Source organism: Oncorhynchus clarkii, chromosome 12 (genome assembly GCF_045791955.1).
Source record: "Oncorhynchus clarkii lewisi isolate Uvic-CL-2024 chromosome 12, UVic_Ocla_1.0, whole genome shotgun sequence".
In the NCBI taxonomy this organism is placed as follows: Eukaryota; Metazoa; Chordata; class Actinopteri; order Salmoniformes; family Salmonidae; genus Oncorhynchus; species Oncorhynchus clarkii.
The window spans coordinates 16,246,100-16,272,447 of record NC_092158.1 but is presented as its reverse complement, the minus strand read 5'-3'; the positions used below and the strand labels follow the sequence as shown (position 1 = coordinate 16,272,447).

Genomic DNA, 26,348 nt, shown 5'->3' with positions numbered 1-26,348 from the left:
TAGCTAGCTAAAGTAGGACAACATGGAGTAGCTAAAGTAGCCCAGCATAGCTAGCTAAAGTAGGACAACATGGAGTAGCTAAATTAGCACAGCATAGCTAGCTAAAGTAGGACAACATGGAGTAGCTAAAGTAGGACAGCATAGCTAGCTAAAGTAGAACAACATGGAGTAGCTAAAGTAGGACAGCATAGCTAGCTAAAGTAGAACAACATGGAGTAGCTAAAGTAGGACAGCATAGTTAGCTAAAGTAGGACAACATGTAGTAGCTAAAGTAGGACATCATGGAGTAGCTAAAGTAGGACAGCATAGCTAGCTAAAGTAGGACAACATGGAGTAGCTAAAGTAGGACAGCATAGCTAGCTAAAGTAGGACAACATGGAGTAGCTAAAGTAGCACAGCATAGCTAGCTAAAGTAGGACAACATGGAGTAGCTAAAGTAGAACAGCATAGCTAGCTAAAGTAGGACAACATGGAGTAGCTAAAGTAGCACAGCATAGCTAGCTAAAGTAGAACAACATGGAGTAGCTAAAGTAGGACAGCATAGCTAGCTAAAGTAGGACAACATGGAGTAGCTAAAGTAGGACAGCATAGTTAGCTAAAGTAGGACAACATGTAGTAGCTAAAGTAGGACAACATGGAGTAGCTAAAGTAGGACAGCATAGCTAGCTAAAGTAGGACAACATGGAGTAGCTAAAGTAGGACAGCATAGTTAGCTAAAGTAGGACAACATGGAGTGGCTAAAGCAGGACAGTCTTATAGGCTTTTCTAATGGATGAAAGAGATCCAGTTTACATCAGGGACCACCTGTACTCAGGTTAGGCAGAGCTCTGGTTCTCATAGTACTATATCCTGTTTAATTTACATTTATTGGCACCAAACATAACTATTGTAGGCCTACTGTATCTACCATGAACAAATTATTACAATTATCTACGTCTAACATCTGCAAAGGTATTGATGCAAGAGTGTTACTGGAAAATGTCCTCTGTCGCCCTGACCACTGGAGTTTGTGGAAATAGAAGAGCAAATAGTTGCTTTGTTTGTAGAAACTTGTGACGCAATGGTATTATTGACAAGATAAAAGTCCAACAACATTTTTGGGCCAGTTTTCCATTCTGGGAAAGCATTCCCATTAAACTGTTTTTAGTCCAGGCTGGACTAGGCTTAGTCTGTGTCTTGAAACCTGGCCCTAAATCATTTATAAAATAGCCTCCAACACTCTACTCAACAAATTGGATGCAGTCTATCACAGTGCCATCCGTTTTGTCACCAAAGCCCTATATACTACCCACCACTACGACCTGTACGCTCTTGTTGGCTGGCCCTCGCTTCATACTCGCCGCCAAACCCACTGGCTCCAGGGCATCTACAAGTCTCTGTTAGGTAAAGCCCTGCTTTATCTCAGCTCACTGGTCACCATAGCAGCACCCACCTGTAGCACGCGCTCCAGCAGGTATATCTCACTGGTGACCCCCAAAGCCAATTCCTCCTTTCTTTCCAGTTCTCTGCTGCCAATGACTGGAACGAACTGCAAAAATCACTGAAGCTGGAGACTCATATCTCCCTCACTAGCTTCAAGCACCAGCTGTCAGAACAGCTCACAGATAACTGCACCTGTACATAGCCCATCTGTAAACAGCCCATCCAACTACCTCATCCCCATTCTGTATTTATTTATCTTGCTCCTTTGCACCCCAGCATCTCTACTTGCACATTAATCTTCTGCACATTGCTATATTGCAATTACTTCGCCACCATGGCCTATTTATTGCCTTACCTCCCTTATCTTACCTCATTTGCACTCACTGTATATAGACTTTTTTTCCCCACTGTATTATTGACTGTATGTTGGCTTATTCCATGTGTAACTCTGTGTTGTTGTATGTGTCGAACTGCTGTGCTTTATTTTGGCCAGGTCGTAGTTGTAAATGAGTACTTGTTCTCAACTAGCCTACCTGGTGAAAAATAAATTAAAAAATGTCCCTCCACAAACAGGGAGGGCCATCTGTGTCTCTAATGTGTGTCGTTTAACAAATGTCCACAAGGTGGCAACCCTAGACTGATCTGAAGTCTGTGGAGATCATTTTGCCTCTGTCTGTCTGAAACTGTAAACTCATGCATTACAGCGGCTTTTAAAACAACCTGCAACAACATTACAAATGTTCCACTCTGGTTCTTTTTCCTCATCTTTTTGTGTCATATTTAAAAACATTTGCAATCACTGCAATGTCTGTTTACATTTGCTGCCCTCCTGTAGGCATTTATGGAAAAACCACAGTAGGCCTAGTGAGCAACATGACTAAAGTACAGTACATTAACACATAACCTAACACAAAAAAAGTTTGCTTCTGAGAACATTTCAGAATGTTCTACAGAGTGATCTAGCCGTCATGTGATCTGATCGTTCAGGAAGCAGGAGTTTTCTGTGCTGAGAGAGAAGAGAAGAGAGAAGAGAGAACAAGAGATGTTAGGGCAAGAGAGAGAAAGGCTCATTTTCAGCACGGTATGCTATTGGATGGAAGCTCTTTTACACTGAAGGGGTTTGTTTAAGCCTGGTTTGATCAATATTGATTTATGTTTTATTTAATGGTGGATTATTTCATGTTGAAGAAATGTTGGTCACATATTTATTGTGAGTATTGTTATGTGCGTAAAAGTGTAATTATTTGGTTTATGTACTGACCTTATGTCATGAAATAAAACTCCCAGCCCAAGCTGCTAGCAATTGATGAAGAGTTAGCAGTAAGCTGTAAGCAATTCTTTAACCAAAGCAACCCTCCTTTTAACCCCTACCGCCCCTCCAGTCAATTTGGAGGCTGCCCGCTCCTGACTCCTCCTCTCTGCCCCTCCTCCTCTCCTCCCCTCTACCTTTCCTCCCCTCCTCCGCTCCTGCCCTCTTCCCTGAGCCGTGATAAATGTCAGGCAGAGAGAGAGAGGTAGAACAGAGGCCATCTGGCCAGGGTGTGTGTGTACACGCCGTGCATGCATGTGTGTGTCTCTCTCTTAGGTCCTGCCTGAGAGGCACAAATATGTGCTGAAGTCACCATTTTTCACCGGGCTCTGCCGCTGCAGCCTGTTTCCTCCCAGCCTTCTCAGGAAGCCAGAGGGGAGGCAAGGTGCTGCTTGGTCAAGGTTTCTCCTCACTAGAAAGACTTCCTGATTTAGAGGGGGGGTTGGGTCAGTGTCATCAGCAGGAACAGAGTTTGAGCAATGATGTATAACATTATAGGATATGTAGAAACATCTCTACTCAAAAGAAGTAAGAAAGTGAAAAGATTAATCATAGTTCAAAGCCAGCAATGGTTCAACATCACCATTTCTGAGAGAGAAAAAATGCTTTATACTCTGTCTTCCATATGGGGTGGCAGCCAAAGGGCCATGGGACCCAGTCAGATAATAAACCAGTCCAGGATTCAAAGTAGACATTCAGGGAGACCAGGATGAGAAGCATATCAACTTCTCCTCTGGCACAGTCAGAAGACTAAAATAAGAAAAACAGTCAAAGGAAGAAGACTCCCTCAATTATGGAGTTAATTGTCTTCTTTGGGTCCAGGCTGTGATCTGATTGGCTCCTTTGAGTTCAGGCTGTGATCTGATTGGCTACTTTGGGTCCAGGCTGACACTGTGGTCAGGTGGCCAGAGGTGATGCCAGAAGTCACTCCTCACATTGTTCCTGCAGGGACTGGAGCCTTCCTGTGGTATACTTGAGTCAGCTGCACTGCTGTGGACATGGCTATTGGCTAGTTCCCAGGTACAATTGGTTTTAAATAATTACATAGAACTCTTACTCATCACATTCAGCAGAATTTCATCAGCAGAATAATTTATCAGAATAATTTAGTTGAATCATTTAGCAGAATCATTCAGCAGAATCATTCGAATCATGGCTAATACATCAATATGAATTGGTATCTCCTGTTTGGATCCTATTCGTGGCAGGTTTGGCAACACATTGCCTTCATAGTGCACTACTACAGAGCCCTGGTCAAAAGTAGTACACTATTTAAGGAGCCATTTGAGATGCAGTCTTGATGTCTGTTCACTAAATCACATTCCCCAAATATAGACTGTGGAATGTTTATTCAACTTTGTGTGTTGTTGTTATCTCTGTCACCACAGACGTCAGTTCAACGTCTAGTTTTGATTTACATTTGTTTGAGTTGTCAACTAATGTGAATTCAGCATGAAATCAACAAAGAATATCGCCATGCCATTGGATTTATGTTTAAAATTGGGTGAAAAAATACTAAATGCTCCTACACTGACTTTGCAAATCCAATTAGTTTTCCACGTTGATTCAACATCGTCACATAGATTTTGGGGTTTGAAATGATGTGGAAACAAGGTTGATTCAACAGTTTTTGCCCAGTGGGTGGATACTAGACAGGGAAGTTGGGACATGTATCTGTGGTCAGAAGTGTCCCAATAGTGTTCTTGTTATTGGGTGTGCTTCACAACTAAATGGAATGGAAGTGATTTATATTCAACAGAAATATGAAACACATTTTTTTTCCCCAGACACCAGAGTCATTGAAAGAAGAATGAACTTGTCACCATTGACAGATTTGATAGAGGGCATTGTTCTGTGTCTACATTGAATATGTCTATAGGATACTATGTGTCTCGTACACATGCGTCTACATCTGTTTCGTAAAGATTCTATATCTATTGCTGAATGGAAAATAGTTCTACACGCCCACGGTAATTCCACCCTAACCTGTATCATATGTGGTGGGTTGACATAACAGAATCGTGCTGATACACTCCACTAGCCCTGACTGGCCATTTCTCAAATGGCACCCTATTCCCTTTATAGTGAACTACTTTTGACTAGAGTACTTTTTGTTGTTGTTGATTTATTTGACCATTTAAAAGCACAATACAACCACGTGGACACAATGCATTTAAAAATGATTGAAGATGACACAAAAAAGTTGTAAAACACATTTCCGTTCTTGTCGTGTTGAAAACAGAATATCAAATCAAATCAAATGTATTTATATAGCCCTTCGTACATCAGCTGATATCTCAAAGTGCTGTACAGAAACCCAGCCTAAAACCCCAAACAGCAAGCAATGCAGGTGTAGAAGCACGGTATGCATACACAAGATTAGAACATGACAACAAAATACACATCATCAAATTAAAGTGTATTGGTCGCGTACACAGATTTGCAGATGTAATAGCAGGTGCAGTGAAATGCTTGTGTTACCAGCTCCTGCAGGGCAGGAGAACGTCTCTCAAAAACAATACAAATACACACATAATCAAATCAAAGATCAAATCAAGAAATGACAGAATGAATCCAATAAACAACCCAGAGTAGCTATACTAGAGTGAGAATGTGTCAGAATCCAGAATATTATTATGTGGTGTGTATAGAGAGTATATACTTCATATACTGTATAGACTTCAGAAGCAATCGTTAGGCAAGTGTAATTTCAGTGTAGGAAAGGATGAAACAGCGTCTGTGTAGTAAGTACAGATAGTAGTTTAAATCCCCTCGCGCAGTCTCCGCAGCCGGACAACTTTCTCATGGCTTCTGGAGGGAAATGATGTAGGAACGCTCGACCGGTGTCGCTCATTCAGCCAACAGAAACTTTCAACCAGTTTTCCCCATTAAGCAACGGGTCGGTCAGAGGCTGAGCCTTCTCTTGTCTCTACTCCTCCCGTTACGCGGTCTGAGACGCCGAAGTCTCCCACCATTAGCTCTGACATATTGAAAACCCTAGTCAATGGCGACTCCATTACCCGCAGTATTAGACTTAAAACGAATCATCCAGCGATCATATATTGTTTACCAGCGGGCAGGGCTACCGACGTTAAGGCTAATCTGAAGATGGTGCTGGCTAAAGCTAAAACTGGCGAGTGTAGAGAGTATAGGGATATTGTTATCCACGTCGGCACCAACGATGATGGGATTAAAAAGTCAGAGGTCACCAAGCGCAACATAGCTTCAGCGTGTAAATCAGCTAGAAAGATGTGTCGGCATCGAGTAATTTTCTCTGGCCCCCTCCCAGTTAGGGGGAGTGATGAGCTCTACAGCAGAGTCTCACAACTCAGTCGCTGGTTGAAATCTGTTTTCTGCCCCTCCCAAAAGATAGAATTTGTAGATAATTGGCCCTCTTTCTGGGACTCACCCACAAACAGGAACAAGCCTGGCCTGCTGAGGAGTGACGGACTCCATTCTAGCTGGAGGGGTGCTCTCATCTTATCTACCAACATAGACAGGGCTCTAACTCCTCTAGCTCCACAATGAAATAGGGTGCAGGCCAGGCAGCAGGCTGTTAGCCAGCCTGCCAGTTTAGTGGAGTCTGCCACTAGCACAGTCAGTGTATTCAGCTCAGCTATCCCCATTGAGACCGTGTCTGTGCCTCGACCTGGGTTGGGCAAAACTAAACATGGCGGTGTTCGCCTTAGCAATCTAACTAGGATAAAAACCTCCTCCATTCCTGCCATTATTGAAAGAGATTGTGATACCTCACATCTCAAAATAGGGCTATTAAATGTTAGATCCCTCACTTCCAAGGCAGTTATAGTCAATGAACTAATCACTGATCATTATCTTGATGTGATTGGCCTGACTGAAAAATGGCTAAAGCATGATGAATTTACTGTGTTAAATGAGGCCTCACCTCCTGGTTACACCCGTAAAGGCGGAGGTGTTGCTTACATTTATGATAGCAAATTTCAATTTGCAAAACCTCCCCCGATGTTTTCGTCTTTTGAGCTTCTAGTCATAAAATCTATGCAGCCTATGCAGCCTATCACCTTTTATATCTACTGTTTACAGGCCTCCTGGGCCATATACAGCGTTCCTCACTGAGTTCCCTGAATTCCTATCGGATGCTGTAGTCATGGCAGATAATATTCAAATTTTTGGTGACTTTAATATTCACATGGAACAGTCCACAGACCCACTCCAAAAGGCTTTCGGAGCCGTCATCGACTCAGTGGGTTTTGTCCAACATGCCTCCGGCCCTACTCACTGCCACAGTCATACTTTGGACCTAGTTTTGTCCCGTGGAATAAATGTTGTGGATCTTAATGTTTTTCCTCATAATCCTGGACTATCGGACCACCATTTTATTATGTGTGCGATCGCAACAAATAATCTGCTCAGACACCAACCAAGGATCATGAAAAATCATGCTATAAATTCTCAGACAACCCAAAGATTCCTAGATGCCCTTCCAGACTCCCTCCGCCTACCCAAGGACATCAGAGTACAAAAATCAGTTAACCAGTTAACCAATCAGTTAATCAGGGCGTGCCTGGGGGGTTAGTCTAGTTTATTATTTCTGTGTGGGTGTTCTAGTTTTCATGTTTCTATGTTGGTGATTTGCATGATTCCCAATTAGAGGCAGCTGGTAATCGTTGTCTCTAATTGGGGATCATATTTAAGTAGTGTTTGTTCCCACCTGTGTTTGTGGGATATTGTATTTTGAGTAAGTGTATGTAGCACCTCTGTAGTCACGGTTCGTTGTTCATTTATTGTTTATTGTTTTTGTTAAGTTTCACTATTAATAAATGATGTGGAACTCAACATTCGCTGCGCCTTGGTCCGTTTCTACAAACGATCGTGACACTTGCACAATACCCTAGTTGCACCCCTAAAAACAAAAAACATTTGTCATAAGAAACTAGCTCCCTGGTATACAGAAAATACCCGAGCTCTTAAGCAAGCTTCCAGAAAATTGGAATGGAAATGGCACCACACCAAACTAGAAGTCTTCCGACTAGCTTGGAAAGACAGTACCGTGCAGTATCGAAGACCCCTCACTGCTGCTCGATCATCCTATTTTTCCAACTTAATTGAGGAAAATAAGAACAATCCAAAAATGTATTTTTGATACTGTCGCAAAGCTAACTAAATAGCAGAATTCCCCAAGAGAGGATGGCTTTCACTTCAGCAGTGATAAATTCATGAACTTCATTGAGGAAAAGATCATGATCATTAGAAAGCTAATTACAGACTCCTCTTGTCCTGAGTCTGCACAACTCTGCCAGGACCTAGGATCAAGAGAGACACTAAAGTGTTTTAGTACTATATCTCTTGACACAATGATGAAAATAATCATGGCCTCTAAACCTTCAAGCTGCATACTGGACCCTATTCCAACTAAACTATTGAAAGAGCTGCTTCTTGTACTTGGCCTTCCTATGTTGAACATAATAAACGGCTCTCTATCCACCGGATGTGTACCAAACTCACTAAAAGTGGCAGTAATAAAGCCTCTCTTGAAAAAGCCAAACCTTGACCCAGAAAATATAAAAAACTATCGGCCTATATCAAACCTCCCATTCCTCCCAAAAAATGTTGGAAAAGCTGTTGCGCAGCAACTCACTGCCTTCCTAAAGACAAACAATGGATACGAAACGCTTCAGTCTGGTTTTAGACCCCATCATAGCACTGAGACTGCACTTGTGAAGGTGGTAAATTACCTTTTAATGGCGTCAGACCGAGGCTCTGCAACTGTCCTCGTGCTCCTAGACCTTAGTGCTGCTTTTGATACCATCATTCACCACATTCTTTTGGAGAGATTGGAAACCCAAATGGTCTACACAGAGAAGTTCTGGCCTGGTTTAGATTTTATCTGTCAGAAAGATATCAGTTTGTCTTTGGGGATGGTTTGTCCTCTGACAAATCAAATGTATATTTTGGTCTTCCTCAAGGTTCCGTTTTAGCACCACTATTGTTTTCACTATATTTTACCTCTTGGTGATGTCATTCGGAAACATAATGTTAACTTTCACTGCTACAGTGGGGCAAAAAAGTATTTAGTCAGCCACCAATTGTGCAAGTTCTCCCACTTAAAAAGATGGGAGAGGCCTGTAATTTTCATCATAGGTACACTTCAACTATGACAGACAAAATGAGAAGAAAAAAATCCAGAAAATCACATTGTAGGATTTTTAATGAATTTATTTGCAAATTATGGTGGAAAATAAGTATTTGGTCACCTACAAACAAGCAAGATTTCTGGCTCTCACAGACCTGTAACTTCTTCTTTAAGAGGCTCCTCTGTCCTCCACTCGTTACCTGTATTAATGGCACCTGTTTGAACTTGTTATCAGTATAAAAGACACCTGTCCACAACCTCAAACAGTCACATTCCAAACTCCACTATGGTCAAGACCAAATAGCTGTTAAAGGACACCAGAAACACAATTGTAGACCTGCACCAGGCTGGGAAGACTGAATCTGCAATAGGTAAGCAGCTTGGTTTGAAGAAATCAACTGTGGGAGCAATTATTAGGAAATGGAAGACATACAAGACCACTGATAATCTCCCTCGATCTGGGGCTCCACGCAAGATCTCACCCCGTGGGGTCAAAATGATCACAAGAACGGTGAGCAAAAATCCCAGAACCACACTGGGACTTGTGAATGACCTGCAGAGAGCTGGGACCAAAGTAACAAAGCCTACCATCAGTAACACACTACGCCGCCAGGGTATCAAATCCTGCAGTGCCAGACGTGTCCCCCTGCTTAAGCCAGTACATGTCCAGGCCCGTCTGAAGTTTGCTAGAGAGCATTTGGATGATCCAGAAGAAGCTTGGGAGAATGTCATATGGTCAGATGAAACCAAAATATCACTTTTTGGTAAAAACTCAACTCGTCGTGTTTGGAGGACAAAGAATGCTGAATTGCATTCAAAGAACACCATACCTACTGTGAAGCATGGGGGTGGAAACATCATGCTTTGGGGCTGTTGTTCTGCAAAGGGACCAGGACAACTGATCCGTGTAAAGGAAAGAATGAATGGGGCCATGTATCATGAGATTTTGAGTGAAAACCTCCTGCCATCAGCAAGGGCATTGAAGATGAAACGTGGCTGGGTCTTTCAGCATGACAATGATCCCAAACACACCGCCTGGGCAATGAAGGAGTGGCTTCGTAAGAAGCATTTCAAGGTCCTGGAGTGGCCTAGCCAGTCTCCAGATCTCAACCCCATAGAAAATCTTTGGAGGGAGTTGAAAGTCTGTGTTGCCCAGCAACAGCCACAAAACATCACTGCTCTAGAGGAGATCTGCATGGAGGAATGGGCCAAAATACCAGCAACAGTGTGTGAAAACCTTGTGAAGGCGTATAATGAGAACGTGGAGGACAGGTGGGCGTATAATGAGAACATGGAGGTTGGGTGGGCGTATAACGAGAACGTGGAGGATGGGTGGGTGTATAACGAGAACGTGGAGGTTGGGTGGGTGTATAATGAGAACGTGGAGGACGGGTGGGCGTATAATGAGAACGTGGAGGACGGGTGGGCGTATAATGAGAACATGGAGGTTGGGTGGGCGTATAACGAGAACATGGAGGACGGGGGGCGTATAACGAGAACGTGGAGGACGGGTGGGCGTATAACGAGGATGTGGAGGACGGGTGGGCGTATAACTAGGATGTGGAGGACGGGTGGGCGTATAATGAGAACGTGGAGGATGGGTGGGCGTATAATGAGAACGTGGAGGACGGGTGGGCGTATAATGAGAACGTGGAGGATGGGTGGGCGTATAATGAGAACATGGAGGATGGGTGGGCGTATAATGAGAACGTGGAGGACGGGTGGGTGTATAACGAGGATGTGGAGGATGGGTGGGTGTATAACGAGGATGTGGAGGACGGGTGGGCGTATAATGAGAACGTGGAGGACGGGTGGGCGTATAATGAGAACGTGGAGGACGGGTGGGCGTATAATGAGAACGTGGAGGACGGGTGGGCGTATAATGAGAACGTGGAGGACAGGTGGGGCGTATAATGAGAACGTGGAGGACGGGTGGGCGTATAATGAGAACATGGAGGTTGGGTGGGCGTATAACGAGAACATGGAGGACGGGGGGCGTATAACGAGAACGTGGAGGACGGGTGGGCGTATAACGAGGATGTGGAGGACGGGTGGGCGTATAACTAGGATGTGGAGGACGGGTGGGCGTTTAACGAGGATGTGGAGGATGGGTGTGCATATAACGAGGATGTGGAGAACGGGTGGGCGTATAACGAGGATGTGGAGGACGGGTGGGCGTATAACGAGGATGTGGAGGACGGGTGGGCGTATAATGAGAACGTGGAGGACGGGTGGGGCGTATAATGAGAACGTGGAGGTTGGGTGGGCGTATAACGAGGATGTGGAGGATGGGTGGGCGTATAATGAGAACGTGGAGGACGGATGGGCGTATAATGAGAACGTGGAGGACGGGTGTTGAAATCACATTAGGGACAACTTATGCATTTTACCTAATTAGCAACTTTACAACTACTTAACATGCTAGCTAACCCTTCCCCTAAGCCTAACCTTAACTCTAACCTTAACCCCTAATCCTAACCTTAACTCCAACCCCTAACCTTAACCCCTAAACCTAACCTTAACTCTAACCCCTAACCTTAACCCCTGACACCTAGCCTAGCTAACATTTGTCACCTAGCTAATGTTAGCCACAACATATTGGAATTCATATAAGATATCATATGTATTGCAAATTCGTAACAAATTGTACGAATTGCAATTAGTAACATATCATACAAATTGTAATTCCTAAAATATCATAAGAAATGGATGATGGATATCCACAAATTACAAAACGTAACATATCAAATTAAATGGAGAGAAACAGATTTACATTTACTATGTTACATCTACCCCTGAGTCCTGGTTGGTCTTAAAGCATTTTGCCCATTAACCAATCAGGGGCCCACAAGGCTCTGGTGAAAAGTAGTGCACTGTAGGGGATACGGTTCCATTTGGGACGAAGCCACTGGCTATCCATTCCAGAGGTCACAGGAACGGGAAAAAGGGAAAAGAGGTTCTTCCTCAGCTTGACAGCGATCTGGTTCAGAGACACTCTTCTCCCTAACTCCTCCTAAACAACATCCTCTGTCAGCAGATCTACACAGGAAACCTAGCCAGGAAGGAAAGCTTCCCTCTATCTAATTCTCTCCCCTAATCTGTCTCATAAGGCTAGTCTGGAATCACACACACGGACACATACACGCACGCGCACGCACACACACACACACACACACACACACACACACACACACACACTAGGGTGGCTGTGAAATGCTACTTCAACAACCACTTTCATTCTACTGTCATCATGCCCAGTGTGAACAATAGAAGCGTAAGATTAAAAAAATAAAAAATGAACTGATATCCTACTCTTCCTTTTTCTCTGAAGGAGGTTCTGACAAAATGCTGCCCTATGCAACATGTGTTACTGATATAGTTTCACTTAATGGAAATTGCATTTCAAATAGTTGTCTTTGGCCTAACAGGCCTACTAAATTTGGGTCAAACAAACCTGGGGCAGTGCAGTGGGGAATTATTAAATGTTTTCATCTGCAAAACATCAGAAAATATCTGATATGTTCTTATAGGCTTAGGCTACACAGATCCCAAGCAGTATGGCCCAAATATTAGAATGTACATTTAGAGAGCAGTTACATTGATTTGCATAAAACTAAAGGCAACATCAGAAGGGTATACTAGTACAAAGTATGTTTAATGAGTTAGCCAGCTAACTTTGATGAACAGACAGAAATAGCTAGATGTTCTTGTTTATTAGGAAAGCTAAACTTAGATATGTGTTTTTGGTTGTTGACTCAATTAGACCATTCCCATTTCAAGCAAATTTTTCTGAGAAATGTAAAGTTATTTCAAAATATTTAGGCAAGTTATCTGGCTAACTCATTCATTCTGCTTTGTAGTATGCCTCTCTTGTTGCGATGTGGTGTGAGAATGAAATAATGCTTTCATGTCAATCATATTGGTCTCATCATTGGTTGATGTAGATTTGGGGGCTGCAAGGGGTTAAATTGGGAGGTTGCATGATCCTGCTGCTGTGGGGGAGTAGCCAATTCACTGCATAGCGGCACATCTCAGCGGTAACATCTGATTCCAACAAGTCTTTGAAAAGCTGCGTTTGATTTAACCCTCATAGCAGACAGGAGACGTGTCGACGGGGAAGGTAATATTTTCATGACATTCAGAACGCTGGAAGACAAACCTCGAATATGAAGAATTCTGTCTGGAGCGCTTGTTAACGGTACGTGACAGCCACATTCTTTCGCAGCCACAAATTTACCAGGCAGGGATCGCAATTTGTGTTGTCTTGTCACGGAGTCCTATATGAAATGATACATTTGGGATGATATTTGTGACATGTTTTACATGCTGAATCAAAGAAACTCAAGAAAGCCCCCTGGTTTTTCTATTAGTTCCAGCTGTGCGCACGTCACTGGTAATTGTGGGAGTTCGCTATTTTTCATGCCGAAAATGTACTTCGGCTGAATAACGGATCGCCTTGTCTGTCTTGTTGAATGTAAGGCTAAAACGACGTTCAAATCATATTTTGGCCACCTTGGCTGTTTATCCATCATGGTTAATATTTGTCCTATTGCGCAACCAGATGTATTCCTGTCCTCCCTATAGCCTACTGCTATTTATGACTGCATCTTTGAGTTTATAAAACACAATACAAATAGCTGCCTTCTTTATCCCTAGTAGACGGTTATTGTTTCCCTGTAGTCTTTGTCTGTAGTCCAGGCCACTGTCTGTACCCACAGTGGGCCTATAGGCTGAAGTGCATATCACTATTCCATTGAGTATGTGATTAATCCCATGATCTCCTCCAGATGTGCTGAATCTCTCTCTCTCTCCAGCAATTCTGCTGACTTGGTGAAAAAACACTATGGATTCAGTCTATGCATTTGGGCAAGATGGCCAATATTCATTTTGATTCCCTGGCAGCTTTCAAATGGCTTCTAGCTATTTGTTATGCGTCTGGTTCTTCTTTCACTTCTAAAGCTGTGGAATGCCAATGGTTTTTGTCTGTTCTTAGACTGGGGGCAGGTTTTTCACGCAGTGTGTCAGCCAGGTTAGTTAACATGCTGACATTGAGAAGTTGTATTTTATTAGTGTTTTCTATAGTCGCTGACCCCACCACTTATCTGGGGCAAAGTTACCTGGACTGTCACTCCTTGGTAGTTATAGACCAGCTAAGATCATGTGGGTCGTGTCACCACCCCTAAACTATTTCAGTCTTCAACCTTCCTGTCTGACAGTATCCCAAATTGTCCTCTTCTCACCCATTACTGGAGGTCCTTTGTCTTGTCACACACACAGAAACCCCAGTGTTTTCCCTATATTCATTTAGCAGCGTCAGGCCTTCCTGTATAATACATTTTGTATTTCTTATAGTTTTTGTTGAAGAATTTATAATGTTTGAGTCCCTCCAATAGCATAAGAACACAGCATAAGCGACGGTATGTGTAGAATTGCAGGAAATTAGCTTTAAAACAGCAATATTCTCAGCCCCTTGCCAAAATTTGTAGAATCGCAGGAAATTGGCTTTAAAACGGCAACATTCTTTGGCCAAGAGGATTGCCTCTAAAAATGTAGGACTGTCCATTGGCCACACCCCCTATCACACCACCACGCTAACTTTGTCACCACTGCTGAAAAAAATCTTTGGGGTAACAGTCACAAACAGTGTGGTGTGATGTGAACCATAGCTGAACCAATCAGTCATGAGGTATGATCTGGGATGTGATTGGTATGGTATCTAACTCCTAATTTATTTAGAAACTAGGTTTAATTGTCTTCTTTGTGCTGGAGGCCCACTAAACACACATGTAATGAATAAGAACACTTGCACTCAGTGACAGATGGGACCAGCGACTCCGTAAGTCTTTAAGCGGAGGACTCAACCAAACCCTGCTGTCTCCGACTGCATCAGCTATCATGTCATGACTGGAAAACAGCAGCGTCCAGAAGTGTTAACTCTGAACATGGTAGCTCTAGAAAGCATTTCATCTGACTTGGCTTTAGAAGAGCTGCATACTTCTCATAGTGGAAGTTTAAACAGTTCAATCTCTTTGACAGCCTCCAGTCTCTGTCATTGTTTTAATGTTACTGTGATTACCTGACATCAGGTTAGAGCTCAGAATGGACTTTACTTGATGAGAGTTGGATTAATGTTAGCTACTCTTCAGCAGTCACTGACTGTGCTTTGGGTTTTAAAAGTGCCTGTAGACTGTCAGCTTTCTGCTTGTTTTCAGGAAATTGACTGTTTTTATGAGTAACCCCCCCAGACTAGCACAGAGGGAGGGCGAGCAAGGATTACAAGAGGCATCTATGTAAAGGGGAGGGAATTCAACTTGAGCTGTGTCAAACAGGAGGTTCTTGGCCTTGCATGTCTCCCTATTCCAGAGTTATGAGGATGTTTGTTGAAGGAGTTTAGCCAGCCTGGAGACATACACTGAGTATACCAAACATTAGGAACAACTTCCTAATATTTGACCTCAGAACGGCCTCAATTCGTCTAGGCATGGACTCTACAAGGTGGCGAAAGCGTTCCACAGGGATGCTGGCCCATGCTGACTCCAATGCTTCCCACAGTTGTCCTTTGGGTGGTGGACCATTCTTGATACACACGGGAAACTGTTGTGTGTGAACCCCAGCAGCGGTGCTGTTTTTGACACAAACTGGTGCGCCTGGCGCACAACCTTTTTTTCAAAGGCATTTAAATATTTTGTCTTGCCCATTCACCCTCTGAATGGCACACATGCACAATCCATGTCTCAATTGTCTCAAGGCTTAAAAATCATTCTTTAACCTGTCTCCTCCCCTCCATCTGCACAGATTTTTGAAGTGGATTTAACAAGTGACCTCTAAGGGATCATAGCTTTCACCTGGTCAGTCTGTCAAGGAAAGAGAAGGTTCTTAATGTTTTGTATGCTCAGTGACATTGTCAAGTTGTTTGCATTTTGGTCTATCATGATGATTCCCATCTGAGGTTTTATAGGGTAGACCTGCAGTTGCTGAGGGAGAATTGCAAGCTGTACTGTCATGTTGTCCTTATGTGTGTGTCATTAAGAGCTAACTGGAGCACTTGGTCATCGTGGGATCTGTCAGTTTTAACGCCAACCAGCTAGCGTAAGATGAACCTTTAATAGCTCAACCTTTGGTCGCTCCAAATCTTTGCTCTGCCAGAGTGAGTCGTGGCTTATTCAGCTTTTAAACACCCAGCCTCTTGCCTATGCTCGTCTCAGATTTGGACTGGTGGTGTTCTGGACAGGACCCCTGTGGCTGTGGGAATCTGACTGAAACAGGAAGTGCGTGTGTGTGGCCAGTTGCACAACTCTTTTTGATGCCCTCTAGGTGTTTCTCTCTCTCTCCCACACACTCAATATTAATTAAAGAGCCCACTGAATTCAATGGCAGTTCCATTACCTGCGATCAGCCGTCGCTACATAAAGCACATGGTTCACAGCAAGGCTACAACAAGGGTCAAAATGGTGTGTGCTCCTTGTGCGTGTTTAGTAGGAACAAGGTACTGGGGTCATGGCTCTTGGTTGTTGATCATTAAAGTGATATTACTTTTTATGATGCCCACAAAACCCGTACAATACTCAGGTAGTACAAGCCAGCGAAAGCTGTTGGTCTTTAAAATGTTTAGAGCTGTAACGTCTTCTGTTATCATTCTTTTATCACCAGAAATGTTTTTGTATTTCACCTTACATTTTCCTGAAAGCTTAACATCGGCGTGTCATTGCATTATGTGTCACACTCTTTCCTCTCAACCCTCCTTCAGGCACATAACTGAGCATATGCGAGTGCTGAACCTCTTTGCTGAGTTAACCCCTCCCCCTGCCTGAGCGACCGGAGCTGCCGCCTCATCAGGTTTACCCGTTCTGTCTGCCTGTCCCAACTCCCGTAAGGCTGGCCCCCCAACCCACCATGTCTACGGAAGTGGCGAGCAATACACCTGTCGTCCCAGCCGACCCCTCCAGCACTCCCTCCCCCACAACAAGCATCCCCACCACCCCTTCCACAGCACCAGCCAAGACCCCCTTCAAGAAAGAGAAGAAGAAAGGTATTGTATGTAAGGGCCACTCCCTCTCTCCCCACATGTGAGGGATTTGGTGGTAAGGGCTGAACAGCCTTTTTCTGTGACCTCCGACTTGACCTATTTTGACTCGGCATATTTTGATTTCTATGCTTCTTGTGGTGTGATGTTTGAGGCTATGTCATAAAATAAATACAGTAGAATAAGAGGGCATGCTCAACCGGATAGAAAGTGAAAATCAATCAGTTTAATATCCTTCTCTCATACCTCTGTCCAGCTCCAGAGAAGACTGATGAGTACCTGCTATCCCGGTTCCAGGGTGATGGTGTGAGGTACAGGGCCAAGCTGATTGGCATCGATGATGTCCCAGAGGCCCGAGGGGACAAGATGAGCCAGGACTCCATGATGAAACTCAAGGTACCACATATCATGATGCAACCGCTACAGTACACTTACTGTTACGCATCTACACTCAGTGGTCAGTTTTAGGTACACCCATCTAGTGCCAGGTCGGACCACTGTTCATCTCCAGAACAGTCTGAATTCTTTGGGGCATGGAAACGGTATCACCGGGACCTAACATGTGCCAGGAAAACATTCCCCTCACCATTCCAACACCACCTGCTTGTACCGTTGACACCAGGCAGGATGGAGCCAGGGCTGCTTATGCCAAATCCTGACTCTGCCATTGGCATGACGCAACAGGAATCTGGATTCATCTGACCAAGTTATGTTTTTCCACTCTTAAATTGTCCAGTGTTGGTGATTGCGTGGCCATTGGAGCCGCTTCTTGTTTTTAGCTAATAGGAGTGGAACCCGGTGTGATCTTCTGCTGCAATAGCCAGTCCGTGACAAGGATCGATGAGTTGTGCGTTCCGAGATGCCCTTCTGCACACCACTGTTGTACCAAGCTGAGTTTGTGGGCACACCTGTTAGCTGAGCTGAGTTTGTGGGCGCGCCTGTTAGCTTTCATGATTCTTGCCAGTCTCCTTCGACCTCATCAACGAGCTGTTTTCGGCCACAGGACTGCCACTGACAGGATGTTTTTTGTTTGTCGCTTCATTCTCCATAAACCCTAGACACTGTAGTGTGTGAAAAGCCCAAAAGGCTGGCCGTTTCTTAGATACTGGAACTGGCGCGCCTGGCACCGACGATCATGCCACCCTCAGTCGCTTTTGTCACTCATTTTCCCATTCGAACGTTCAATCCAACAGTGCTAATATAGCAAGCCAAGGTTACGTGACTGGCTGTAGGAGCAAACCGTTTTCGTGAAAGGGGTAGTGTACCTAATAAACTTGCAATCCTCACTTACCTAAATACTACCCGTAATGACAAAGTGAGAACATGTTTTAGGAATTCTTAAATGAAATACAGAAATTTCATTTGCATAAGTATTCACACCCTGGAGTCACCTTTTGCAGCAATTACAGCTGTGAGTCCTCTGGGTAAGTCTAAACTTTCCACACCTGGATTGTGCAACATTTGCCCCATTATGCTGTTCAAAATGTTAAGTCAAAACTGTGACTCGGCTACTTGGGAACATTCACAGTGTTCTTGGTAAGCAACTCGAGTATAGATTTGGCCTTGTTTTAGGTTATAGTCCTACTGAAAGGTGAATTCATCTCTCCATGTCTGGTGGAAAGGAGACTGAACCATGTTTTCCTCTAGGATTTTGCTTGTGCTTAGCTCCATAGTTTAATTTTTTATTTTTTTTTAAATCCTGAAACTCCTGTCCTTTTATAATTACAGGCATACCCATAACATGACACAGCCACTCCTATGCTTACACATATGGAGGGTGGTACTGAATAATCTTCTTGGGTATGACTCTAAAGCTTGGCACACCTGTATTTAGGGAGTTTTTCCCCATTATGCTTGGGGCAAATCCAATACAACACAATCAGCTAAATGAATTGCTTTGACATTTTTTTGCAGCATTACTGGAATATTCTCATTTTGTACAGACTTCCTTTTCACTCTGTTATTTAGGTTAGTATTTTGGATTAACTACAATGTTGATGCCATCCTCAGTTTTCTCCTATAATAACCATTAAACTAGAATTGTTTTAAGGTCACCATTGTCTTCACTGAACTCTGAACTCTGAACACTTCATTCATTTTTTATAGAATGTATATATTTTTGCTTTCTTGTTATGGGGTATTGTGTGCTGATGAGGAGTTAATTTTTTTTATTCCATCCATTTTAGAATAAGGCTGTAACATAACAAAAAGGAAGGGCTCTGAACTTTCTGATTGCAATGTATCTTTGTAGTGACTGGGTGTATTGATACACCATCCTAGTGTAATTAACATCGCCATGCTCAAAAGGCTTATTTAATGTTTTTTACTTATTTTTACCCATCTACCAATCGGTGCCGTTCTTTGCGAGACATTGGAAAACCTCCCTGGTCTGTGTTAGTATGTCTTTTTTTTTTGTGTGTGGCGTTTATGTAACTCTGTTGTTCTGCGCTTGGCGGTCATTGTTTCTTTGCAGGGCTTGGCAATAGCCTCTCGGTCACAAGGCAAACACAAGCAGAGGATCTGGGTCAACATATCCATGTCGGGCATCAAGATCATTGATGAGAAAACAGGGGTGAGAACAACTCTTCTATGGCTTTCTAAACCATGTCTCAGTGGCTGGGGAGTACCAACCTACAAATGGAATGATCTATTGTAGACATCAGAGGGAGCACATTTTCAGAATAATATGAACACAGGACATGATCTCGGTCAGGAGTAGATGCCATGTAGGCCTCCGATCATAGTTATTATGCTAATGAAGACTTTTTTTAAAGCTGTTTTTTCATTTCCTCCCTCTCAGGTAATAGAACATGAGCACATAGTGAATAAGATCTCGTTCATCGCCAGAGACGTAACAGATAACAGGGCCTTTGGTTACGTGTGTGGGGCCGAGGGACAGCACCAGTTCTTCGCCATAAAGACTGGCCAGCAGGTAACACACACAGGGACACAGACTGAAAGTCTTTGATTGTATCTATTGACTGTGTTTTTCCATTAATCTCCTCCATATAGGCAGAGCCCCTGGTCATTGACTTGAAGGATCTGTTCCAGGTCATCTTCAACATGAAGAAAGAGTCTGAGGCCTCACAGAAGGTAAATTACTATGGTGGGATCTGGGTTGTGTTCAGTAGGACACACCGTAGCTAAACATTTTGCCACAGAAAACACTGTTCTATGTGCTAATAGTTCTTCCCTCCCTACTGAACATGACCCCTATTTATTTATTTCAAGTATTGTTTTTGGGGAGGTAGCGTTTTGGGTTTGCTGACTGAAGTTGTGAGGTCGACACTGCCCCCTAGCGCTGCATTACAGTCCTGCACCACAAACCATGCTTTCTTTGTATTGCAATGACTCGTTATGGCACAAAAATATCACCTCTCAGCCAATAAGTAAATATAACATATGACATTACTCCAATGGAATCACCTTGTTTTCCCCTCTTCCTCCATCTGTTCAGGATCAGCGCAATAACGCAACAGTTGAGGTAAGCGCCTGTGTATTTGTCATGCCACTTAGCACCTATTTGTGGTTAGTTTTCCATTTGCTTTTTTAATTGCCTGTATATGTTGATTTTAATATAAGCTTGATCTGAGATGTAGGCTGTAGTAGTGCATACTTGACCCTTAATTGCTGTTTCTCAATTATAGAATGGTGGCAACACCTTGCTCAGTATCGATGACCAGGCAGGCACTGCCAAAGTAAGTGTTTCAGATCATGGAATCATACATGCAAAAGAGCGCTAAGTGGATGCAGAAGAGCATTCTCCAGGACCACCTGTCTACTAGTAGACATTATGTGGTGTTTTGATCAATACTATTTTGTTACATCTTTCTTTATGATGGCACTGGATATATCTTGATACTGGATATACAGTTCCTTCAAAAAGTGTTCAGAAACCTTGACTTTTTCCACATTTTGTTACATTACAGCCTTATTCTAAAATGTATTTTATTTTTAAATGTATATAAAAAGTCCTCAGCAATGTACACACTACCCCATAATGAGCGAGTAAAAACAGGTTTTTAGGAATGTTTGCAAATATATTACGAATAAAAAAACATCTTATTTATGAGTTTTCAGACCCTTTGCTATGAGACTGGAAATTGAGCTTGGGTGCATCCCGTTTCTGTTGATCATCCTTCAGATGTTTCTACAACTTCATTGGAATCCACCTGTGGTAAATTCAATTGATTGGACATAATTTGGAAAATGCACACGTCTATATAAGGTCCCATAGTTGACCGTGCATGTCAGAGCAAAAACCAAGCCATGAAGTCGAAGGAGTAGGATTGTTGAGGCACAGATCTGGGGAAGGGTACCCAAAAATGTCTGCAGCGTTTATGGTCCCCAAGAACACAGTGGCCTCCGTCAATGTTAAATGGAAGATGTTTGGAACCACCAAGACTCTGCCTAGAGCTGGCCGCCTGGCCAAACTGGGCAATCGAGGTAGAAGGGCCTTGGTCAGAGAGGTGACAAAGAACCTAATGGTCACTGACCGAGCTCTAGAGTTCCTCTATGGAGATGGGAGAACCTTCCAGAAGGACAAGATAAGAAGCAAGATTCTGTGGTCTGATGAAACAAAGATTGAACTCTTTGGCCTGAATGTCAAGCGTCATGTCTGGAGGAAACCAGGCACCATCCCTACGGTGAATCACAGTGGTGGCAGGATCATGCTGTGGGCATGTTTTTTAGAGGCGGGGACTAGTCAGAATCGAGGTAAATATTAAAAGGGCGAAGTGCAGATCCTTGATGAAAACCTGCTCAGGACCTCAGACTGGGGTGACGGTTCACCTTCCAACAGGACAACGACCCTAAGCACACAGCCAAGACAACGCAGGAGTGGCTTCAGGACAAGTCTCTGAATGGCCTTGAGTGGCCGAGCAGTAGCCTGGATTTGAACCCAATCGAACGTCTCTGGAGAAACCTGAAAATACTTGCGCAGCGACGCTCCCCATCCAACCCGACAGAGCTTGAGAGAATCTGCAGAGAAGAATGGGAGAAACTCTCCAAATACAGGTGTGTCAAGCTTGTAGCGTCATACCCAAGAAGACTCAATGCAGTAATCGCTGCCGAAGGTGATTCAATAAAGTACTGTGTGAAGGGTCTGAAATACTTATGTAAATGTGATATTTCAGTGTTTTATTTTTATAAATTCGTTAACATTTTTAAGCTGTTCTTGCATTGTCATTATGGGGTATAGTGTGAGATTGCTCTTTACGCTACTGCTACTCTCTGTTCATCATATATGCGTAGTCACTTTAACCATATCTACATGTACATACTACCTCAATCAGCCTGACTAACCGGTGTCTGTATATAGCCTTTCTACTCTTATTTTCAAATGTCTTTTTACTGTTTTATTTCTTTACCTACTTTTTTCTCCGCACTATTGGTTAGAGCCTGTAAGTAAGCATTTCACTGCAAGGTGAAACTTTGATTTGAGATTTGGGGGGGGGGGGGGGGCAACCAATTTTGTATAATAAGGCTGTAATGTAACAAAGTGGAACATATCAAGGGGTCTTTATACTTTCCGAAGGCTCTGTATCTTTATGAATGGTACACCTCTGCGCCATTTGGCAGGCCTAAGGCACTGTAGGCCGTCATTGTAAATAAGAGTGTTCTTTACTGACTTTCCTAGTTAAAGGTTCAATAAATAAATGTCTTTATGATGCTGCTACTAGATGTTTGTGTGTTTTGTTCAGGAGGTGCAACAGCTGGATCTGTTTGGAGACATGTCCACACCTCCAGACATCCATTCTCCTACAGTAAGTTGACCTGTTGCTGTAGGGTGAGGCTCACTGGATGTGCGGACACACAATATAGAACCCCTCGTTTGTGGAAACATATCATTCTGCGTTCATAAGGAGACCAAACGATGGCACTGGGGAAATGTTTATAACACAAACACTGTAGAAATGGGTCTAATAATGCAGTGGTTGATGGTTAGGATGCTCAAACATTTGTCATTACATTTTAGGACGGTACGGACAACACAACTTTGCTTCTATTTTATTTTTGAAGATTGGCGGCTTTTTGCCCGTTCTTCTTATTACTAACAGGGATCTTTATAATCAGGTGGCTTTGACAACTCAATCTTTGGTAAGGTTCCTCTCAGGTTCTCTCTAGCGCAGTCTTGCCAGTTGTCAAAGATGTCTGTTTTGTTCTGCATTGCGGCAGTGTCTCAGGCTCTACTGCATAACTTCACCCTCATTTTCCACCAATCATATCATCCCACATGTCATACAGGGCTCTCAAACTCAACTCTGTGAAGGTGTGTAATCTGGATGTTTGTCTTGAAGTCGTTTGATGGATTACAAAGGTAAAATCCTGGATATATATCAAATATGGTTAAATCATCAAACGGACAAAAGCTAGCCTACTGCCATCACAAAGCACATTCTTAGAGTTGAGTTTCTGATTCCTGTTGAAATGTCAATACTGTTGCTTCAACAATCATTAACTGTCATGTCATTATGTGATTTAATTTAGCTATGTTAACAGTTGCTTCTCTTTTTCAGCACAACTGATTTTTATCTCTTTCTCCTCTTGATAACCAGGAGACAAATGATATTCTATTGCTGGATCTGTCCGCTGAGGTTGACAGCAATCAGAACTGTATAAAAGGAAATCCCTTCACTACCTACGCCTCTAACCTTTGGGGCACCCCCCAAACAGAGAACCCCTTCTCCTCCGCGTTTGGCTTCTTTCCAACCCCAGACTCTGACCCTTTCAGCGACAACCCCCTTGCCCAATCAGCACCCCCCAATTCTCAGATCTCAGCACCCTCCACCAATCACAGCCAAGAGAGCTCTGTTCACATCTTGGGCAGGCCAATCATGAACGGCAATGGTCTTAATGGAGACTCTGACCACTTCGGTGAGCAGTTGAACGATTTGTCCAATAAGAACAGGATCCTGGCTCTCAGTAATTGCCAGTGGCCACTCGGTGGCGTTATGTCAGAGTGCAGGGTCCCTGTTCTAATCCAGAACGGTTTGGGACCTGTGGCCTCTCCACAGAACCCCTTTCTCGACATATCTGGGGAAATCCCGCCCCTCTGTAACGGTGTGCTGTTCGACCCAAAAGAAAACACACCCATGGGTCATGGCAAGGACAGTTCGGTAGTGATAAGCCTCCCTCCACAGAACACTAAGGCTGGACGAGGTCGGAGGAGTGCCAAGGTGAAGCTCCATAATGAAGCTCTGATGTTGCTGCATGTCTGAGAATGAGTCTCTGTCTGCACACCACCTCCCCAAACCATGATAGGTTTTCTAACAACTCCTTTTTACAGCACTGGGATACCATACCACTATACTCTGTTCCTCAAGGGCAACAGGTTGCGATGCACTGGGTTTTGTATCTACCAACATGGTTTTTGTAGAAGTATATTAGGGTTGGTGGTGTGTTGGTTTTGTCTCTGGGATGCGGATGGAACTGGTGTGGGTTTATAATGTAGCTAACTGCATGGTGGTGCTCCCATGGCTTCTCTAACTTGCTTGTCCCAGGGAAGTTTAACAACCTCTCTGCTCGACTGTAAACACTGCATCTGTCTCCTGTTTGCTATCTATTCATATGTTCCTTGTCCTAACGTTCATGCTTCAGTGAGGTGTGGAGGTAAGTGTTGGTATTTGCGTCTAAGTATTGTTAGAAATATTTGTTTTTAATTATCGTATAACTGAATACAGTATCATTTAGTTTTCATCCATACAATAAACCATTTAATTTTGTGCTTACCACAGTTCTCTGTTCATGATTAATTGAGGTCCAGTAAATCATTGTTCACTATTCCTGTGATAAATTTGGTTGAATAATCTGATATTTCACTGACAGTGTCCTCCTGCTGACGACCTGTTTGGGGCTGACATGTTTGCTGCTCCCAGTCAGCCTGACAGCTCGTCTGCCTCCAATGACCTCTTCAGTCCCACCACCTCCTCCATGGCAGCTCTCAGTAAGACTAGTGTTACCATTGGCTCGAAATAGTCAATGATGCTACCCATGCAGTGTTGACGCATGTTAGTTCTATAAAGTGGTAAAATCTGCATCCGTAGCGGTGTAGCTCCAGCAACTATGTTTCATGTGTAATCAGGCTAGAGCAGTACCGCTCAGTAGTGTGCATACTAGCTAGTGTGTTAGCCTACTGGCTGCAAATCAACAGAATCTAACTACTGTACCCAAACCTAAATACATCACCCTCCTCTCTGTTCTCGCTCTCCTCTCCAGGAGCTTTGCAGTTGAGTCCCCCTTCAGTCACCATCCCTCGGACCGCCCCATCACCATGGGGAGCCCCAGCCTCTTCCATGTTCACCATGCCAGGAGGGGTCACACTCCCCAACCCCCAGCCATCTGCCTTCAGTGCCCTGCCCATACCTCCAGCCCCCTGGGGCCAGCAGGCGCCATCCCCTTATGGGGCCCCGCCAGTCAGCCAGGCTTGGGGACAGCCTGCACCTGCAGGGCCCATGGGTGCACCAGGCTGGGGCCAGCCTCCTATGGCTAACCTCTTCCAGCCCGAGCCTTACACCATGATGGGAGGCCCTCCACAGGGTATGCCGCAGGGTCCACCACGGCCCCCACCCCGGCCACCAGTAAAGGAGGCCCCAGCTAAGGTGGAACCCAGTGCCTTCACAGCTCTGGACCCACTGGGAGGGGAGAAGGAGAAGAAGAGTGGGAAGGACATGTTCAAGGACTTCCAGATTGCCAAGCCTCCAGCCATCCCAGCAAGGAAAGGGGAGCAGATACCTGGGTCTGCCGCCCCAAGCACCAATGGGGATGGGGTGTTTGCCCAGTACTTCTCCAGCAAAGTGGGCGTGCCCCAGGAAATTGCGGATCATGACGAATTTGAAATTCAGAGTCGGATTTCAGCTATTGCCAATGGTAATGGCAGTTATTTAGGATTTTAAATTCCTGTCAATTGATTTGGAGAAGACCACATTTATGATAAATTAATCTTTACTAGGATTATAACTTAATGTCCACTGAGTATACATACATTTGAATCCACCTGATTACCCCCTTCTCTGTCTCAAGACCCACCCAAACCAGCCCCACTGCACTCTGCACCCATGATATCTCTTGCAGTGGTCCCTGGACCAGGGCTCCTGGATGCATTTGCCCCTACTCCAGCCACATTCCTTGCTCCAGCAGCAGCAGGCCTCAACCAGAACCTATTTGATGACGCATTTGGCTCTGCTACTCCTAATGCCTTTGGAGCACCACTTCTAGCTACGGTATGGATGTACACGCATATACAAACAGTGGTGCAACTTTCACTGAAATTGCATTTTTTTTCACCCCAGTTCTCATTGGAATGTGATACAAAACGAGGCAACGGTGTGCTTTAGGACCATGTGGACGCCTCCGAGCGTTCGGGTATGCTGTTTGGAGTGTTTATCCAAATGGATTAAAAAATAAACATTGTCCCCCACACTTCTAAAACCAAAGTGCCATGTAGGGGAATTAGTTCTATCAAAGTTCAAATGATTGTGACA

The 26,348-nt window shown here is 43.9% G+C and overlaps 1 protein-coding gene across 5 annotated transcripts in view; it reads left to right on the top strand.

Annotated features, from left to right (window-relative positions):
• Positions 1-26,348, top strand: part of LOC139422775 (disabled homolog 2-like) — a 28,559-nt gene that overhangs the window by 1,420 nt on the left and 791 nt on the right. The window contains exons 1-13 of one of the 5 annotated variants that reach the window (XM_071174109.1): positions 12,849-13,041; positions 16,591-16,872; positions 17,123-17,262; positions 19,340-19,438; positions 19,667-19,798; positions 19,879-19,959; positions 20,324-20,350; positions 20,514-20,564; positions 22,569-22,631; positions 23,424-24,044; positions 24,694-24,811; positions 25,084-25,734; positions 25,888-26,087. In XM_071174109.1, the coding sequence (XP_071030210.1) occupies positions 16,737-16,872; positions 17,123-17,262; positions 19,340-19,438; positions 19,667-19,798; positions 19,879-19,959; positions 20,324-20,350; positions 20,514-20,564; positions 22,569-22,631; positions 23,424-24,044; positions 24,694-24,811; positions 25,084-25,734; positions 25,888-26,087 (2,319 nt within the window). In that variant the 5' untranslated portion in view covers positions 12,849-13,041; positions 16,591-16,736. Of the gene's footprint in view, positions 1-12,848; positions 13,042-16,590; positions 16,873-17,122; positions 17,263-19,339; positions 19,439-19,666; positions 19,799-19,878; positions 19,960-20,323; positions 20,351-20,513; positions 20,565-22,568; positions 22,632-22,941; positions 22,966-23,423; positions 24,045-24,693; positions 24,812-25,083; positions 25,735-25,887; positions 26,088-26,348 lie in introns of those variants that run through there. The other 4 variants (XM_071174111.1, XM_071174110.1, XM_071174112.1 and 1 more) reach the window with 4 other exon arrangements.